We start from the raw sequence: 20,758 nt of genomic DNA on the forward strand, positions 1-20,758 counted from the left end.
AGTGGCAGATGCAAATCCCACCTATTAGTAATAACGTTAAATATAAACAGATTAAACACTCTGACTAAAAAGTAGAGCTAGGCAGAATAAAATTTTTAAAAGATCCAATTATGTGTGTTTATGAGATACTTTGGATCCAAAGACACAAATGAGCTGAAAGTAAAGGGATGGAAAAAGAAATAATATGTAAAGAGTAGCCTTAAAAGAGCTGGAGCGGCTATACTAATATTAGACAAAACTGACATTCAGACAATCTGTGAGAGAAAGAATATTATGTATTTAAAAAGGATCAATCCTTTGAGAAGATGTAACATTTATATATACACACATGCATCTAACAAGAGACCCCCAAAATACCTGAAGTAAAAACTGACAGAATTGAAGGGAGAAATAAACAATTCAACAATAATTTTTGGAGACTTCAATATATCACTTTCAATAATGCAGAGTACAACCAGACAGAGGGTCAGTGGGAAAATGACTTGACTTTCACTATAAAGCAACTACATCTAATAGACATCTAGAACATTCCTCCCAACAACAGCAAAAATACTTACCTTTCTCAAGCGGTCATGAAACATTCTCCGGGTTATATCATATGTTAGACCACAAAACAACTCTTAATAAATTTGAAAGAACTGAGATTACATTAAGTATGTTCTCCAACTACAATGGAATAATATTAGAAATCAATAAAAGGATATCTTGGAAATTCACATATATGGGAAAATTAACATTCTAAATAATCAATGAATCAAAAATAAAATTACAAGAGAAATGAAAGATTACTCTGAGATGAATAAAATGAAAACACAACATGACAAAATTCATAGTATTCAACTAGTGCAGTGCCCTTAGGAGGAATTTTAAAGCTACAGACACCTATATTAAAAAAGAACTATCTCAAATAAATAAACTTCCATTTTGAGTCTAGAAAAAAAGCAAATTAGACTGAAAGCAAGCAGGAGGAAGTAAATAATAAGAATAAGAACAAAAAAAGAAAGAAAAAATAGAAAAAAAAATCAGTAAAACTGTATTAGCCCTTTGAAAAGAGCAGCCAAATTAAAACTTTTAGCTGTACTAGGCAAAAAAACAAAAACAAAAACAAAAAACAAAAAAACAAACAAACAAACAAAAAACAGAGAAGACACAAGTTACAAACATTAGGAATGAAAGAAGGGACATCACTACTGAACTTACAGAAATAAAGATAAGGGGCTACTATGAACAAATGAGGTAACAGATGAAATGAACAAGTTCATTGAAACACCCAAATACTGAAACTGATTGTTTTAAAAAGTAGAAAATCCTTTCTTTAAAACAAGACCTATAACAAGAAAAGAGATGGAATAATAGTTAAATCAAATAAGACAGAACAAAAAACTTCCTGCAAAGAAAAACCAGAACCAGATGGCTTCGTTGGTGAATTCTATAAATATTTAAAGAATTATCATCAATTCCTCACAAACTATTCCCCGAAATAAAAGGAAAGAGAAAACTTACAAAATCATTTAAGGGGCCAATATCATCTTGATACCAAAACCTGACAAAGATATGACAAGAACAATATCACTTATTTATATAGTTAAAAAATCCTTTACAAAATACCAACAAGCCAAATCCAGCAACATATAAAAAGGATTAAGCACCATGACCAAGAGCAGTTTATCCTAGGAATTAAAGATTGATTTAACATTTGAAATCAATTAATGCAATATGCCACAGTAACAGAATAAATGACAAAATCCACAATATTATTTCACTGAACACAGAAAAACCATTTCACAAAATTCAATACATTTTCATGATAAAAATTCGCAGCAAACCAGAAATATATGATAATATCGTCATCCAGATAAAAGGTATTTACAAAAAGCCCTTGGCTAACATCATGTTCTTAATGGCGACAAACAAAGCTTTCCCACTAAGATCAGAAACAAAATATGAATGTCTGCTCTTACCACTTCAACATCGTAGTGGAGGTTCTAGCCAAGGTAATTACACAAAAGAAATAAAAGGCAGCAAAAACTGGACAGAAAAATAAAACTATCTCTATTTGCAGATGACAGTTTTATATATAAAAAATATATAAATGTTGTATTAATATTGTAATGCTCCCCAAATTGATCTACAGATCCAATACAAAATTTCAGCTGCCCTTTTTGGCAGACATGGAACAGCTAATCTTAATAGTCATAGAAACACAAGGATCCAGAATAGCCAAAACAATCTTGGGAAAAGGAAAAAAAGTTGGATGACTTGCACATCTCAATTTCAAAACTTCCCTCAAAGCTACAGTACTGTGTGGTACTGGCACAAGGACAGACATATAGGTTGATGCAATAGGATTGAGAATCTAGATATAAGCTCATATATCTATGGTTAATTGATTTTGACAATTAATTAATTAATTGATTTTTTTTTTAAATAGTTTTTCCAACAAATAGTGCTGGGACAACAGGATAGCCACAGACAAAATAATGCGATTGAACCTCTACCTCATATCATATATAAAATTAATTCAAAATGGACCTAACTATAATATGTAAAACTGTAAAATTATCAGAATAAAAAACAAGTATAAATCTTTGTGACCTTGGATTAGGCAGCAGTTTCTCATATTGTGACACCTAAAGCACAAGCAACCAAAGAAAAAAACAGATAAACTTAACTTCATAAAAATCTAAAACTTTACAGACAATTCATAGAATGAGAGAAAATATCTGTAAATCACTTCTGATAAAGGTCTACTATCCAGAATATATAGAGAACTTTTACAACTTAACAATTAAAAGACAAGTAACTCAGTTTAAATACAGGCAAAGGATCTAAATAGACATTTCTCCAAAGAAGATATATAAATGGCCAATAAGTACATAAAAAGATGATCAATATCATTAATCATTAAGGAAATGTAAATCAAAACCACAATGAGATAACACTTTCGCACCCACAAGGATAACTGTAATCAAAAAATGAAAAAATAACGTGCTGATAAGGATGTGGAGAAATTGAAAGTCTTGTACATTGGTGGTGGGAATATAAAATAATTTAGCATCAGGGAAAACTGGTAGTTCCTCAGAAAGTTAAACCACATATTTAATCTTCAACATGACCCAGTAATTCCACTCCTAGGAATATATTCCAAAGAACTGAAAACAGGAATTTAAACAAATACACATAAATACATTCATAGTAGCACTAATCACCACAGCCAAAAGGTGGAAACAATGTAAATGTCCATCAACAGATAAACAGATAAACAAAGGAAAGAACTGTGGTATATACGCAGGGGGTGGTTAGAAGCGCCAACCTCATGCAGAATCAAAAGTTCATGTATAAATTTCACTTCCCAAAAACTTGAGTTGTCCCTCCTGTATCTGGGGGGGATTGGTTCCAGAACCCCTGTGGATAACAGAATCCAAGGATGCTCCAGTTCCCTATATAAAATGGCACAGATCAATGCATATAGTCAGCCCTCAGCATCTGTGGACTCCCAAACACAGGTCAAAAATAGTACAAGTATTTTGAAAAAGATGTGTGTATAAACTGGATCCATGTAGTTCAAACCCATGTTAAGAGTCTACACACACACACACACACACACACACACACACACACACACCTTGAAAACGTTGTTAAGTGAAAGAAACCAGACACAAAACATCACATATTGATTATTATCTGCATGAAATATTCAGAATAGGTAAATCTAGAGTCAGAATACACATTGGTGGTTGTCGGAGGCTAGGAATAGGAAGGAATGAGTGATTAAAGGAAATGAGGTTTTGATGAAAATATTTTGAAATAGAAGTGGTGTTGCACAACACTGAATATACTAAATACCACTGAAGTGTTCACTTTAAAGTGGCTGATTTTATATGAATTGTACCTCAATTAAAAAAAAAAACAGTGAGATACTTCACATCTGCTAAGATGGGTAGAATAAACTTTTTAACTTATAATATTCAACTCAAAATTTATTGCCCTTATATAGTTAATACTGCTTCTCATTTATCATAGAAGTTATTTCACAAAAATGTTAATCACAACTGGATTGACAGTATTTGGGAAATGTGGCAATGCTGTTTATATAAGTATACCACATTTTAAGTCTACTGGAGTTCCAAAGGGATTTGCTTTTGAAGCAAACAAGCAGCAAAAGCTATTGAGATAGGTTCAAGACTTTTTTTTAGTTTCAAAGCAAGTACATCCAAGTGTAAGTGGTAGGGAACCCAATCTTGGAAAATCTTGGAATCGAGAACATTCTTAAACATTTTGTTGGAATAAAACTGAGCTATGAGGATGGTGAGTGCTGTTGGTTTGATAACTTTTTTTTTTTAAAAAAAGAACAGATAACAAATGTAATGAGGACATGAAATATTGAAATCCTCAAGTATAGCTGGAGAGACTGTAAAATGGTACAGTCACTGAAAAGTTTGGCAGTTTCTCAAAATGATAAAAAGACTTATCACATGACCCAGGAGTCTCACCCCTAACCATATACTAAAGAAAATTAAAAACATATGCTCATCAAAAAGTTGTACACAAACATTCACTGCAGTATTCTTAATAGTCGAAAAGTGGAAACAAGCCTGAATGTCTATCAACTGCTGAACGGATAAATGAAGTGTGGTATCGTATGTTCATACAATATTAATCAGCTATACACAGAATGAAGTATGGCATATGCTACAATATGGACAAACCTTGAAATGAAAGTATGATGCTAGGTCAAAGAAGCCAGATCCAAAATGCTACATACTGTTTGATTCTATTTATATGAAATGTCCAGAATAGATAAATAGTTTTTGGCAGGGGCTGCGGGGTAAAGGGTGAATAGGGAATGACTGATAATGGGTACTAGGTTTCCTTTTTGGAGTGATAAGAACATTTTAGAATTAGTGGTGATGCTTGCACAAACTTGTTAAAATACTAAAAAAGTCTTGAATTGTATATTTAAAGAAGGTGAATTTATGGTATATTAATTATATCTCAATAAAAGGTATTAAAAAAAATCAGACATCCATTTAACAATAACATGAACCTTGAACCGTACCTTGAATGATATACAAAAATTAACTTGAATAAGATCACAGCCCTAATATAAAACCTAAAACTATAAAACTTCTAGAGAAGAATAAAGGAAAAAATTTTTGTGATCTTAGGTTAGGTTAAATTTTCTTAGATATGACACAAAAATATGGTCCATAGAATTTCAAAAATTGATAAATTGAACTTCATCAAAATATAAAACTTCTGTTCTTTGAAAAAATGTGAAAAGACAAAGCATAAAATGAAAGAAAATATATGTCGAATATGTACCTGACAAAAAAATTTTAAGAATATGAGACTATTTAAAAATCCCTGAAACAATAGTAAGAAAACAAACTGGATTAAAAATGATTAAAAGATTTGAAGAGACACTTCAAATTGTGCACGACAAATAAGCAGATGAAAAGAATACCTCATACTATTAGTCACTGGAGAAATACGAATTATAGCCACAATGATATATCACTACATACCGGTTAGAATGGCTGAACTTAAAAGAAATGACAATACCAAGTGCTGGTGAACATACAGAGAAACTGAAACTCATATATTATTGGTGTGAATGCAAGATGATACAGGTCCTTCAGAAAACAGTTGAGTTTTTGTTGTTATGTCAAATATATATTTACTAAGGCATCCACAAATTCAACTCCTGATATTTAGCCAAGAGAAATACATATGTATGTTCATCTGTGAATACTTATAAAGGCTTTATTCATACTTGTCAAAATCTGGAAACAACCCAAATGTCCTTCAATTGGAAAATGGGTAAAGAAATTGTAATCCATATATTAGAACAGAAACTATGGTACAACGACATGGATGTCAAACGCCTCACGCTAAATCAAAGCAGCCAGACTTAAAATGCTACATATTGTACAATTCCATTTATATGATATTCTGGAAAAGATATATAACTACAAGGTCAAAAAAACAGATTAGTGTTTGCTGAGGGATGTGGGTGGAAGAAGAGGTTGATTACAAAGGGGCACAAGGGAACTTTCTAAGATTTAGAAATGTTCTATATTTTGACTGTGGTGGTGGCTACATGATTACATGTGTTTGTCAAAACTCAAAGAACCATACACTAAAAAAAGAGTGAAAAAAGGGTGAATTTCAGAGTACATAAATGGTAACTCATTAAACCTGATTTAAAAAGGCATAGCTTTACAAAGAACATGCAGTTTAAAAATATCAATTTAGACCATAAAATATGACTGTCTAAGTATTATCTTTTGGCCTAATACAACCTCTTAATGAGCAAGTATCTTTCTGTCCCATCAACTTACACTCAGCGTACACTGAGACAACAGAAATCAGACAAGCAAAATAACAATGTTATTTTTATATTACAAACATACAGCATTTGCCTTAGCCATGAAACACCTACTAACACTTTTAGGCAAAATGTACTATTGAATCTAATAGTAGTGACCAATTTTCCAAATTTTTAAAAGTGTATTTGAAACCAAATTAACACCAGTAAGGTCCTTGCCACAGGAAGTTAGTTTCATTCAATGATTTTGAGGGTGGACTATTTTCAGTTCACTAGATATGAGTGCCTAAACCACAGGGGCATCTGCCAGCTTGGTGAATGGTACTTGAGCTTGGCTTAAGAATTTAGCTTTTCTCTTGTTCCCAATTCTTAAAGTTCATACACATACACAAATGTGTGTGTATGTGTGTATGTATATAAAAATAAATATATAAATATATATAAATAGCAATTTATATATATAAATAGCATTTGTAGACACACACACGTACACGTGTGTACGTGTGTGTGTGTGTGTGTGTGTGTACAAATGCTATTTAGTTGGGCCAGAAGCCAACTAAACAGTCAAGGCTTGATGACTCTGTTGATGTCTGCTACTGGATTTATTGTTTGGGGTAGGCTCATTCTCCTTGATGCTCTAGATATATTCTCTAGATAAGTTATACATAATCTTAACTCTCCTCAAATTTTGAAAAACAAGCAGTAATATTTCAAAGATTTTTTTGTTTGATTTTAATAAGAATTATATTTGTTTCTCTAGCCATCCTACCTTTTTTAAACCCAGAAAAGGGTACATCACAGATAAAATGGCAGGTGTTAACAGGTACTTAGGAAGTCTTTTTTTTTTTTTTTTTTTTTTAAAGAAAACATCATTGACAACAATCATCCCTTTGCCCCCCCACAGGCCCATTAGCTCATTCTCCCGGGACTTCCTGGCTAAACTACTTAGGTGAACACCATGACCAGAGGCAGTGATGACTCACTGGCAAACACCAGATGCTCAACAAGCCAATGTTCCCCAGAAGCAGCCTTATGCTGCAGTGCTTGGAGCACTCAGAGTTGCATCCAGCTTTTTGCTTTCTCTATTCCCCCATATCTTGGTTCTCAACAAAATAACTCATCTCCTCATTAAGATCAGCTGATACAGAAGGCAGTAATACAAAAGAAAATAAAATACAGCGAAATAACAAATAAAATGTGGAATACCTTGTTTTTAGCTAATTCCTTTTCCAAATTGCATTTTTCATGTGCTATTTCTTTCTCTGTTTTATTAACCTGCCCAAGGAGGGAAAAAAGGAAATGGGTCAATGTTAAAGCAGCTGACAGGCTCTACCATAGCAGACATACCCTGCATGTCAATTAATACCTACACTGCAGAGATAGCACATCCTCTCAGAAAAGGGGCCACTCAGGGAGTCTCTGAGGCAGAGCAGACTTCACAAACAGCCCTGAAATTAGAAAGACACGTCTGCATGTCAGACTCTGCTGGCTCCTTTCTAACCAAAAAGACAGGGCTGTCCCCCTTAAGCTACATTGTTCCACTCTTTCAGGGGAAATCAATTTTTAAAATCTGACCCCTTTTATCAAGGATGTGTAAACTATTAGTTAACATTCACTAATGCTGAGTAAGGGTATATACTATTTGGTACAGACTACTTCACATGCTAAAAGACATAGATTAGCCACCTAAGGAGTTCTTTAATGCGCAACTCAGACGAACTGTACCTGAGTTGTATTTCTTTTCTTGTCTTTTGCACTTAAAATACAATTTTAAAACAAGATGACCACCACAACCAGGAACTAACATGATTCCGTCTCTACCTACCTGTCTCTGAAGTCTTTCTTTCTCTTCTAGCAGAGATGTCTTCTCCTGTACGGATGCTTCTAATTCACCTTTCAATCTTGCAATAGTTGATTGTAGCAGCTCTTTTTGCACTGCTGTCCTCTGCTCAGCATCCTGTGCTTTCTGAATACACTGGTTATTCTGAAGAATTAAATGGTCCCTGCAGGAAGAGAAAAGGAGATATGAAGGCTAAATAAGAGTTCTTTAACAGAAAGACTAAATGTTCTTATGGAACATATCTCCTGCCTCAGAGCAGTTACCAAAATGTTCTAACAAAATTAGTTCTTTGAGGATAGTCTTTTTGTGGCTGGCCCAGCAAACACAGAATTACATTTTCATTAAAGATAAGAAATACGAATGCGACAACAAAAGATGCATGAGAAGTTGTCCACAATTTACTTACAGATGTGCTTGGAGTTGAGTTTTCTCATTCTGAACAGCTTGTAGCTCGTTTGTGATACTGGCATGAGCTGCATCCAACAGTAAGTGTTCTTCTTGAAATCTCTGTGTCATCATTTTCTGCTCTACCTGAGTGTCAGAAGTAACATTAAAAAAAGCTGAATCCCATAAAGTCGTTTGATAGAGTATCATTCAAAATAACTGGTCAAAGATACTGCATTAGCTTACAAAAGACAAATTTTATATATACACATACATATAAAATCCCTTTAAAAATTTTTTATTGTAATGCCCAGCTTTGTAATCCCCCCCTGACGTGACCACAAATCTATCATTTTATAGCTCTGCTAGCCAACAATCAAGATGCATTATTTACCAAGTTTGTTACAAAATTTGTAAAACTAAAATGAATATATTTTAGATATAAACTTTACATTAAGAATAATTTTTGTAATTTAAAACTTCAACATCATACTTTATTTTAAAAAGTAAAATAATATTAATGTATATAAAGTAAAAAGACCCCTCCATTTCTATTTCACCCCACCTCTTCCAAATAATCCTACTCGCCAAAGACAATCATATTTAATAATTTGGTGTAAATTCTTTTGAGAATATCTGAAATTGCACTTGGATACTGTTACAGCAGAAGTCCTATAAGTGTTTTTGCATAATTTATCTTCTCTGGCTCACCATTTTAGAATTATCATAACATTTTTATTCATACCCTTTCTACATACAATTTATAAGGCTTTTACAAACATAGTACATGTTAACAATTACTTTTCTAAGCTGATTTAAAAACACATATTTTAACAATATTTTATTGCATTGCAAACCTTTACACCTTTGCACTTGGTAAAATGGAATCTTACTGGTGTAATATCCATTTTAAAATGTTTGTGAAAATGTGCAGTCTACCTATACATATGACTTTATTCAGTCTAAATTTTAAGTCCTGTGAAAGTAGAAATTCTTGTCTTGCTCACCACTATAGTCCAAACTAGATTAGCATAGTATCTGCACAGAGTAAGCACTAGATATTTGTTGAATTAAAAATATTTATTAAGTACCTGTTATGTACAAAATACGCTTAGCTCCATCGGAAATAACAAAGATATATAAGTCAATGTCCTTTCTTCTATGAAATTCACAATATTATATAAGAAATGAGCCATGCACATAAATTACTACTGTGGAATGCAGAAAAGAGATGCAGCATAACATATGATTAAAAACTCTAGATGGAGGGGTCAAAATGGCGGTGTAGGTAAATGTTTGCCTACTCTCACAACCACATCAAAATTACAACTACAAAATAATGATCATTGGAGTCACCTGAAGTCTAGCTGAAAAGAAGTCCTACAACTGGGGCCACCTTGAAACTGGCAGGAGGAGTGGAGATGCTAAACAGGCCAGTCTCACACCCTTATGTGGCGGCTGAGAATTGGGAGAAATAGCTCAGCTGCAGAGGTACCCTCAGAAGAGTGTGGATGTCCCGGCCCGCACCAGGCTCTCTAGCCCATGATTCCAGTGTCAGGAAGAGAAGGCCCTACAACTTCTGGCTCTGAAAACCAGACGAGATTGTGCTAGAGTAACAGGGCAAAAGGAGTCACAGACTTTCCTCTTAAGGGGCCCATATGCAGACTCACTTGCTCTGAGATCTAGTTCTGGGCCAGCAGCTCAAAAGGTGCCAGGAACACACAGGAAGGAACTGAGTTGTTTGGCTTCAGGGCGAGGGCTGGAGGGATAGTTTTCTCCCAGACAGAAGTACTGGCAGAGGACAATTTTCCTTTGTTGAGCCCTCACCTGCCTAGCTTGCAGACTCAGGCTGGCACTGTAGCTGATTCTCCATCAATGTAGCTAACACTGGTCACTCTGCCCATGTGATTCCCAGAGAACCCACCTCTCCCAACATGCAGACCTACTCAGGACACTTCCAGTGGATTTTCCATACAAACGGCTTGTCTTGGCTCATGCTGCACTTTACTAAAATCTCTCAAAGGTTCACAAAACTTGAACAAGTAGCATCTCACCTCATCATGCTTCATACCTCTTGCTGAGCAGTCCCAAGCCTGGCACTAGTGGCAGCTGGCCTCAGTTTGCAGCTTAGCCTCTCAAGGCACTTCCAAATACTGCATTGCTGGTGGCCATCTGTAGACTGCTTGGTGACTCATGACAGGTGGCTCCATATAGGGCACAGGCTGCAGCTGAACTTGGCTTGCAGCAGGACCCCTCCCAGGAGCCGACCTGAACACCCAGCGGCAGGCTTTGGTCTAAGCCAGTCACATCTGAGGATGACACACCCAAAGAGCACACAGGGCAAGCACCAGAGCCCTGCTAAAGCGAATCCCGCTCTGTAGTGTCAGCCCCTGCACAACAGCTCCTCCACTGATCACAGCCGGTCATCACAGCCAATCAGCCCGAGGGTCAGTCCCTCCCACTGATGAGTAAACAGAAAACGAGACTCAACTACAATAGGAGGGCACACATAATCCCTACAAGGAACGTACCTGGAGCACCTGTCTCAGGTGACCAGGGAAGACTGTGCCACTGGGACCCATACAACACCTAATATATATGGCCACTATACTACGATTGGGAGACATAGCAGCCTTACCTAATACATACAAACAAACACAAGTAGGAAGCCAAAATAGGGAGACAAAGAAATATATCACAAATGAAAGAAAAGAACAAAGTTCCAGAAAAAGCTCAACAAAATAGAGACGAGCAATCTACCAGATGCAGAGTTCAAAATACTGTTTATTAGGATGCTCAATGAACTTAGAGGATAAGTAGATAAACTCAGTAACCTCAGTAACTATAACAAAGAGATAGAAAACATTAAGGTGGAGATAGAAAATATGAAAACAAAGAGTCAGAAATGAAGAACACAATAACTGAAATGAAGAATATGTTAGGAGGAATTAACAGTAGATTAGATGAAGTGGAGGATCAAATCAGTGATTTAGAAAGCAGGAAAAACTCAATTACAACAGTAACAAGAAAAATTGATCCAAATAAATGAGGATAGTTTTAGGGGCCTCTGGGACAACATGAAGCACAATAGTCACATCATAGGGATACTAGAAGGAGAAGAGAGAGAGCAAGGAACTGAACACCTATTTCGAGAAATAATGATTGAACTTCCCTAATCTGGTGAAGGAAATAAGACATATAAGCCCAGGAGGCACAGAGCTGCACACAAGATAAACTCAAAGAGGCCCACATCAAGACACATCATAATTAAAATGCCAAAGATTAAAGACCAAGAGAGTGTCAAAAGCAGCAAGAGAAAAACAGTTAGTTACCTACAAGAGAGCTCCCATAAGACTGTCAGCTGATTTCTCAACGGAAACTTTGCAGGCCAGAAAGGACTGACGCAAAATATTCAAAGCGATGACAAGCAAGGACCTACAATCAAGATTACTCTACCCAGCAAAGCTATTACTTAGAATTGAAGGACAGATAAAGAGCTTCCCAGACAAAGGAACGCTACAGGAGTTCATCATTGCCAAGTCAGTATTACAGGAAATGTTAGAAGTACACCTTTAAGAAAAAAAAAAAAAAAGATAAAAATTATGAATAATAAAATGGCAATAACTCCATATCTATCAATAATTACTTTAAAGGCAAATGGATCCAATAAGGGCCTAATATCCAAAATATACAAAATAACAACAACAAAAAACAAATGATCCAATCAAAAAATGGGCAGAGGACATGAACAGGTACTTCTCCATAGAGGACATACAAATGGCCGACAGGTATTTACCCCAAAGACTTGAAAACTCATATCCGAAAAGATATTTGCATACCGATGTTTATAGCAGCATTATTCACAGTGGCCAAGACATGGAAGCAACTGAAGTGTCCCATGACAGATGATTGGATAAAGAAGCTGTGGTACATATATACAATGGAATATTATTTAGGAATAAGAAGAGATGAAATATTGCCGTTTGTGACGACATGGATGGACATTGAGATAATCATGCTAAGCAAAATAAGCCAGACAGAAAAACTTGAAGAAAACCCATGATATTATTTATATGTGGGATATAAATCTAAAAGCAACAAATGAACAGGACAAACAGAGACTCATGAACATGGACTAAAGACAACCAAAGGGTAGGAGGTAAGGAGGAAGGGGGAGGTATATGGGGTAAAAGGAGTCAAATATGTGGTGACAGAAAGAAATCTAACTATAGGAGATGAACATACAGTGTAAATATATATATGCCTTACAGTTAAAGTGTACAGATGAAACTTATTGGATTTTGTTAACCAATGTCACCATAAAAGAATAAACTTAAGTAAACAAACAAACAAAATAAATAAATAAAGGTAAATGGATAAAATGCTTCAATCAAAAAGATAGGGTGGCTGAATGGATAAGAAAAGACCCTTAGTTGGCTGTCTACAGGAGAGTCACTTCAGATCAAAAGACACACACAGACTGAAAGTAAAGGGATAAAAAAAAATGTTTCCTGAAAATGGAAACGGACTAAAAAGCTGGGGTACAAATACTTATACCGACAGAATAGACTTTAAACAAATGCTATGATAAGAGACAAAGAAGGACCAATTTATTCTATGTCTGGGTATTCATCTGAAGAAACCCAAAACACTACTTTGAGGAGACGTGTGAATCCATATGTTCACTGCAGCATTATTTATAGTAGCTAAGATATGGAAGCATCCTGGGTATCTGTAAATGAACGAATGGATAAAGAGGTCGTACACATGTGTGTGTACACACACACACACACACACACACACACACAAATGGAATATTACCCAACCATAAAAAGAATGAAATCTTGCCATCTGCAATAGCATGGGTGGACCTAGAGGGTAAGGGTACTGTGCTGAGTGGAGCGGGTCAGACAGAGAAAGACGAATGTCACATGTGGAATCCAGAGAACAGGATAAACAAACAACAGAAACAAGCTCATAGATACAGAGAGCATTCTGATGGTTGTCAGATAAGGAATTAGGGGGATGAGTAAAGCAAGAGGGGATTAAGAGGAACAAACTAGTAGTTACAAAACAGTCGTGGGCGTGTAGAGTATAGCGTGAGGAATACAGTCAGTAGAATTGTAATAACTATGTATGGTATCAAATGGGTACTGAATTTATTGGGATGATCAGTTCATAAGTTATATAAATGTCTAATCACTGTGATGTACAAATAAAACTAATATTGTAATGTCAACTATAATTGAAAAAAAAAAAAAAGGCAAAACCCCCTTCCATCTATCCTGGAGTCAGACCTAGGTTTAAATCCAGCTCTACCTTTTACTAGCTAGATGACTTTTGGTAAGTTGATTTAACTTTGCTAAGTCTCATTTTCCTTGGTCATTAAAATTACATAATGACAGCTAGAATTAAAGAAGGTAATATATGTAAAATCCTTAGGACAGTGCTTGGTATATGGTAAATATGCTTCAAAAAAAATGAGAGCTATTATTATTATGTCTGTTTATGTCCTAAGAGTATAAGTAGAAAAAGAAAATTGATCCCTTCTGGTTGAAGTGATCCAGCAACGTGATGAAAGTGAGTCTTAAAGAATGAACAGAATTCAGAGTTGAAGATGAAGTACAGTTCATTCTCAGCATGGGGAATGGCATAAGTAAATTGGGAAAGTACAGATGTTTGGGGAAAAGGTAAGTACTTTAGGGTCAGTTATAAGTGTTCCCTATGATTTTATAAATGATGAGGTAATTATTTTTCCTGAAATAATTGATCTTTAAGAAGAAACCATTAAGAAAGTACTGAGTGTTAAGGCCAAATGACCTTTCTGGTGAAAACTGAAAAACATCAATGAAAAAAAAAATCAGTAAATTTCTTGGACTTAATTGTTATTCAGTCAGCCAAGTGCATTTCCTGATCTCTTAGCCACAGAGATTTCCTGTTGATTTTATCAGAAACTGACTGGTGTTAAATGAATACCTGCAGAATGACTTGACAGTTAGCAATAATTTTGGCATTTTCCATACTAACAGTCTGAAGCATGTTATTTAGCTCAGAACACTTCCTAGTATCGGTTGGTCATCTAAACCCTAACATATACAGCAAAGCATAGATCTCACCAATAATCATTTTTACTTATGTATCATCATTTTTGGTGACTGCATAGTATTTCATTAAATACGTGAACCTAATTTATTTAATCTATCCCCAATTGATATTTCATTAGATTAGAAAATATTTTCAAATATTTGGAGTCAACACCATACACCATTCTAAATTAAAAGGAGAAATCTGTTGGTTTGATGGAGCAACCAAAGCATCTGACAGTTTACTGATCTTCTGTTCCTCACTATTTTAAACACAAATCAAACAGAATAAAACATCTACAGGATGAAATTTATAATGTAGAACCCTGGCCAATATTACAGAAATACATTCCCAAAACTGGATGATGACCATTCAGAATTGTTTAGCTGATAACAGAAAATATTTAACCTCATTCATCACCAATTATATATTCTTAAAAAGGAAAATACAGATGCCATTTCACAAGATTAATCTTCCAAAATAATACAAAAACCTTTTGTGCAACAGAACTACCATACTTATAGTTAGTTTATACTTCTCTTGTTCCTTTGCTATTTTGAAATTTGTATTCCTGTAGAAAATATTTGTCTTAATTATCAGTTATTTTTATAAAGTATATTTGGCAAGGATCTTATGTTTTAATGAACAAGTTCTTCAAGGATGGGGGTAAATAACTCTGAAGTTTCAATAGCAAAATACTAAAAAAAAATGGTAACAAGAAAGGAAGAATAAATTAAAGATTATCTGGAAAGCATCATAAGTGGTATGTATAGCACAGTAATTAGGGACATATTCAGAGGCATTTTCAAGTTATAACCAGATGTACAAACTATTCATCAAGGAATACCTGTGGGTGAAACAGAGAACTCTTGCTCCTTGAAAAGAAATAGCTAATTTTCTTTGGAGCCAGACTGCCGGAGGCCAAATTCCAAATCTGACACTTATTAGTTGTCGTTTAATTTCTCTGTGTATTAACTTCCTTATCTTTAAAATGAGAATAATAATAATAGTGCTACTGCATGGATTACAATTTGTTAGTAACATAAGGTGCTTAGAATTGTGTCTAGAATGGGTTCAGTAAATGTGACTATTAGAATAGTAATAGTTATTGCTATTAGTATTTTATAAAAGAACATTTATTTTGTATTTGTCATAAGGAGAACACAGCAACACTATGATCCTAACATTAAAGTATTCAAATTGTACTAACAAAAAGTTCTTTTAAGTGATCAATACTATCTCACAAGGCCCTATAAGAAATAACCTGTTTGCCTGCATACTTGGTGACTATTCTCCATATACATAAATATACATAAAATATCAGTTAAATGTGGAAACCATTACCCAATAGAAAATGGTTATATATAACTCCAAATTCCAGCAAGCATTTGCTAGGTTCCTACTGTATTATCTGCTATAGAAGATTCAAAGAAAGTTTAAGACATAGCCCTTGTCATTAAACTGCTAAGTTTATGAGGGGAGAGAAAAGGTATATATTTAAGGAGTAAATTAGAAAACAAAGGCAAGGTGTAAATTAGTGCATGATTTAGCAGTATATCTCATAAACTTATGTGCTATAAGAATTTAGAGAGTGAAATGAGAAATGCAGTCAACTTTATAATGCTTCAAAATGAAGTAAGATCTTATAGAAATTAACATTTGGATGATAGCGATGGCATGAATTTATATACCAGAATTAATCCTTAATTGAATAGAATTAAATAACATCTAAAAAACTAGAGAAATGAGAAGACTCACCTGCGCTTTTTCTGACACTTCACGAAGGGATATTATTTCAGACCTCAAATATGCATTTTCTTCATGCTCCTTGTTGAAAGACATCTGCATGTTCTATAGGAAAAAAAAGAATTTCTTTTACATGTAAATGTTATTACATGCATCTCTATCAGAACACCTGTTCTGTCCCAGACAGACAAAAACTAAAAGACTTCATTACCACATTAAACTAGCTTTACAAGAAATGTTAAAGGGTTTTCTTTAAGTAGAAAAAGAAAGGCCACGACCAGAAATAAAAATATATGAGGAAGGGAAAAACCTCATAGGTAAAGCTAAATATTCAGTAAATATAGCAAATCCTACAGTTAAAGACATTACAAAGGTTAAAAGAAAAAGTATCAAACACAACTCAAACTATAATAAGTATGAGATCTAAGCACAACACAAAAAGATCTAAAATATGACATTAACATAAAGCATGGAGGAGGTAGTAAAAATGCAATCCTTATGAAATATATTTGAACTTAAATGCCTATCAGCTTAAAAAAGACTGCTATAAACAATAACATACATAAATCTCATGGTAACCACAAACCGAAACCTATAAAAGATATACAAAGAACAAAGAACCTAAACAAAACACTAAAGAAAAACAGCACACCACAGGAGGAGATCAGGATAAGAAAGGAACAGAGGATAACTATACAAACAACCTAAAAAAATTTAACAAAATGTCAGTAAGTACATACTTATCAATAATTACGCTAAATGTAAATAGATTAAATGCCCCAACAGAAAGACATTGGGTGGCTGAATAGATTTAAATAAAATGACCTATCTATATTATTTATAAGAGACTGACTTCAAATCAAAAAATACATACAGATTGAAAGTGAAGAGATGGAAAAAAGATATTCCACGCAAACAGAAATGAAAAAAAAAAAGCTGGAGTAGGAATACTTAGACAAAATAAACTTTAAAACAAAAAATGTCAAAAGGCAAAGAAGGACATTAGATAATTATAAAGGAGTTAATTCAAGAAGAGGATATAATAATTATAAATATCTACGCACCCAAAATAGGAGCATGTAAATATATATAACAATTATTAATGGATATAAAGGGAGAAATCTACAGAAATGTAATAATAGTAGGGGATTTTAATACTTCACCTCACATCAATGGACAAATCACCTAGACAGAAAATAAATAAGGAAATAATGGTCTTAAATGAAATGTCACATTAGGTTAGAGCAACTTAAATAGACATTTATAGAATGTTTCATCTAAAAACTGTAGAATATGCACTTTTTCAAGTCCCCATGGAACATTCTCTAGGATAGATCACATATTAGGCCACAAAAAAAAAGCCCTCAAAATTCAGGAAGATTGAAAGCATATCAAGCATCTTTTCTGATAACAATGGCATGAAACTAGAAATCGACTACAGGAAAAAAAACTGGAAAAAATACAGATATGTGGAAATTAAACATGCTACTAAGCGACCAATGATAACATAGGAAATCAAGCAAGAAATAAAAAACTATCTTGAAACAAATGAAAATAAAAATTTATGGGATGCAGCAAAAGTAGTTCTTAGAGGGGAGTTTATAGCTATACAGGCCTACCTCAAGAAACAAGAAAAATCTCAAATAAACAATAAAACTCTCCACCTAAAGGAACTAGAAGAACGACAACAAATCTGAAAGTAAACAGAAGGAAGGGAATTTTTAAGAGCATAAAAAAATGAAATAGATATTTTAGAATACAATAGAAAAGGTCAATAAAAGAGCTAGTCCTTTGAAATAATAAAATAGACAAATTTTTAGTCAAATTCATCAAGGAAAAAAGAGAACCCAAATAATAAAATCATAATTGAAAGAGAAGTTATAACTGACACCACAGAGACATAATCATTAAATACGATGAACAATTATATGCCAACAAATTCAACAATCTAAAAGAAATGAACAAATTTCTACAGGTATGTAACCTTCAAAGACTAAACCAAGAAGAAATATAAAATCTAAACAGACCAATTATTGGCAATGAAATTAAAGTAGTAATAAAAAAAGCTCCAAATAAATAAAAGTTGAGAACGAGATGGCTTCACAGGTGAATTGTACCAAACATTCAAAGAAGAATTAATATTTATCCTTCTTAAAATATTTCAAAAAAATGAAGAGGAATACTTCCAAACTCATTTTATGAAGCCAGCATTACCCTGAAACCAAAACCAAATAAAGACATTACCCCCCCAAAAAATAAAAATAAATAAAAAAAATTGCAGGCCAATGGCATTCTTATCAGAATTATAACTAATCCTAAAATTTATACAGAAGCACAAAAGACCCTGGTCAAAAAAAGAAAAGAAACAAAAGAAAACAAAAAAACCTTGAGAAAGAACAGTGGAAGGTACTACAGGTACTGATTTTAAACTATATTACAAAGCTAAAATAATTGAAACAGTATGATACTGGCATAAAAACAGATACATAAATCAATGTACTAGAATAGCGGTCACAGAAATAAATCCTTGCTTATATGGTCAATGAATCTACAAAAAAAGAGGCAAGGATATACAATGTCCTTATTGGGGGCAGTCTCCACCTTTTTCAAACTATAATAACCACATGAAATGATTTATTTCTTAATACCTGGTTGACAACAGTTCTGAATATGCTACTTATTTATGCTAAAACTTTTTTAAATAAAGATTTGAGAATCAGAAGGACTATAAACCAACATAAGGAAATATTACTTTGTGAAGAAAGGAAAGCATACCTCTGCACTCTCCAACTTCAAAACTTACCTTATTTTCTTCAACCAACTTGGAAATGAGGTCATCTCTAGTAACTAAAAACAAAAAGTTTGCATAACTATGATAATAATAATTTAGTACAAGTACATTTGAAATCAGTATGTTTTTCCTGGCGAAGCTTTGATTTGTTGCGGGGAGAGGGGCCTGTATTTTGTGAAATAAGGAGAATGCAAGCATTTCTATCATATTTATACTGACTAGAAACTAAGCTGGGGAATTATCAAGAAATGAGTCTAGAGTCATGTGCTATGATAAATGGGGTCATTTTTTATTCCCTGCATAGATGATAATGAATCTCTGAAAGATTTAAGTTGGAGAGGCATGCAATCAAAAGCTTTTTGTTAAAGTCTCTAACAATAAAGACAGGGAGATCAGTTTAGCAGCTGTTCCAATAACTGGGAGTGTAAAACAACGAGAGCTGGCTCTAAGGTAAGGACAGTGGGGATTCAGAGGGAAAACATTTGTGAAATAAGCAGGGAAAATGGTCGGGACTTGGTTAGCTAACTGGTGGGATAAAGGCAATAAGTGAGTAAAGGAAAATACCTAGCCTAGGTTGGAGGAGTAGGGTGGATGATGGACTCTTCAACTGAATAGGGAATATGGGGCAAGGAGAAGGTTTGGGGCATAGACTGAGTATGAAGGATTGCAATACTTAAGTTTTCATCATGTGTTTTGAGGTATCTGCAAGGAATCCAAATATAGATGTTTAGTTGGTAGAAATATACCATCTGGAGCTCAGGAGGATGATTTTGTGTGGAAATTTTTTTTTTTAACTAGAGAGTACATATAGTGAAAATAAAACCAAAGACAGAAATAGGAGAACAACCTAGCATTGTACTTTAGTGGCCAAAAGATGTAAACTTTTCTGAGTAATGTTTTGGCTTCGCAGAAAATTCACAAAAATCTATTAGTTTTGTTTCACTTAAAATATTCTAAAGCCATAAAATTACAATATCCTCACATTTTATGTAGGCTACACCGAAAAAATTATACTTTTTGAATGTCTGAGTCCAAAACTCATTTCGAATAAATTCTAATTTAAAATATCTGAAGAATCAAAAAAAAAAAACAAAAAACTATATGATAAAATAAGAATTAAAGGGAAGTGTTTATCTTACTTGGGAGAATAATAACTTTAATTAGTGTATGTGGAGGGTTATGTATGTTTACTACTAATAAACAATAAAAAATTACATTTTTAAGTTCACTGAAGCAAATATCTAATGACATCTCTTTTATTAATCTATTTGTGCCTTAAAGTAATAAATTTGCATACATGTAAAGACTCTATTATTCAAGAAGCATATAGTTGGTATTCAGATGGGCTTCCTTTTTCCTCATGTTTAAATTACTGTTGTTTTAATCTTCATTTTTAAAAAATGATCTTGCATATATTCTTTATAAAATTCAAAAATAAAGCATTAATCCAATGAGAAAATAACATTAAAAAAATCACTTAATTAGGACAACTAATATAATAGAAATATCTATTTTTAGTCCTAGCTATTCCATTTACTATGGGTCCTGGATATAGATCTTTTTATTCTTCTGTAGAATAGGG

At 33.7% G+C, this 20,758-nt stretch overlaps 1 protein-coding gene across 6 annotated transcripts in view; it reads right to left on the minus strand.

Annotated features, from left to right (window-relative positions):
* CCDC150 (coiled-coil domain containing 150) overlaps positions 1 to 20,758 on the minus strand; it is a 72,886-nt gene that overhangs the window by 35,562 nt on the left and 16,566 nt on the right. For all 6 annotated transcript variants that reach the window (XM_036236424.1, XM_036236423.1, XM_036236425.1 and 3 more), the window contains 5 exons: positions 19,189 to 19,232; positions 16,398 to 16,490; positions 8,578 to 8,702; positions 8,157 to 8,334; positions 7,538 to 7,606 (listed from right to left, as the gene is read on the minus strand). In XM_036236424.1, the coding sequence (XP_036092317.1) occupies positions 7,538 to 7,606; positions 8,157 to 8,334; positions 8,578 to 8,702; positions 16,398 to 16,490; positions 19,189 to 19,232 (509 nt within the window). The remainder of the gene's footprint in view (positions 1 to 7,537; positions 7,607 to 8,156; positions 8,335 to 8,577; positions 8,703 to 16,397; positions 16,491 to 19,188; positions 19,233 to 20,758) is intronic.

The sequence above is a fragment of the Rousettus aegyptiacus genome, unplaced genomic scaffold (assembly GCF_014176215.1).
Source record: "Rousettus aegyptiacus isolate mRouAeg1 unplaced genomic scaffold, mRouAeg1.p scaffold_m13_p_2, whole genome shotgun sequence".
NCBI classification, from domain to species: Eukaryota; Metazoa; Chordata; class Mammalia; order Chiroptera; family Pteropodidae; genus Rousettus; species Rousettus aegyptiacus.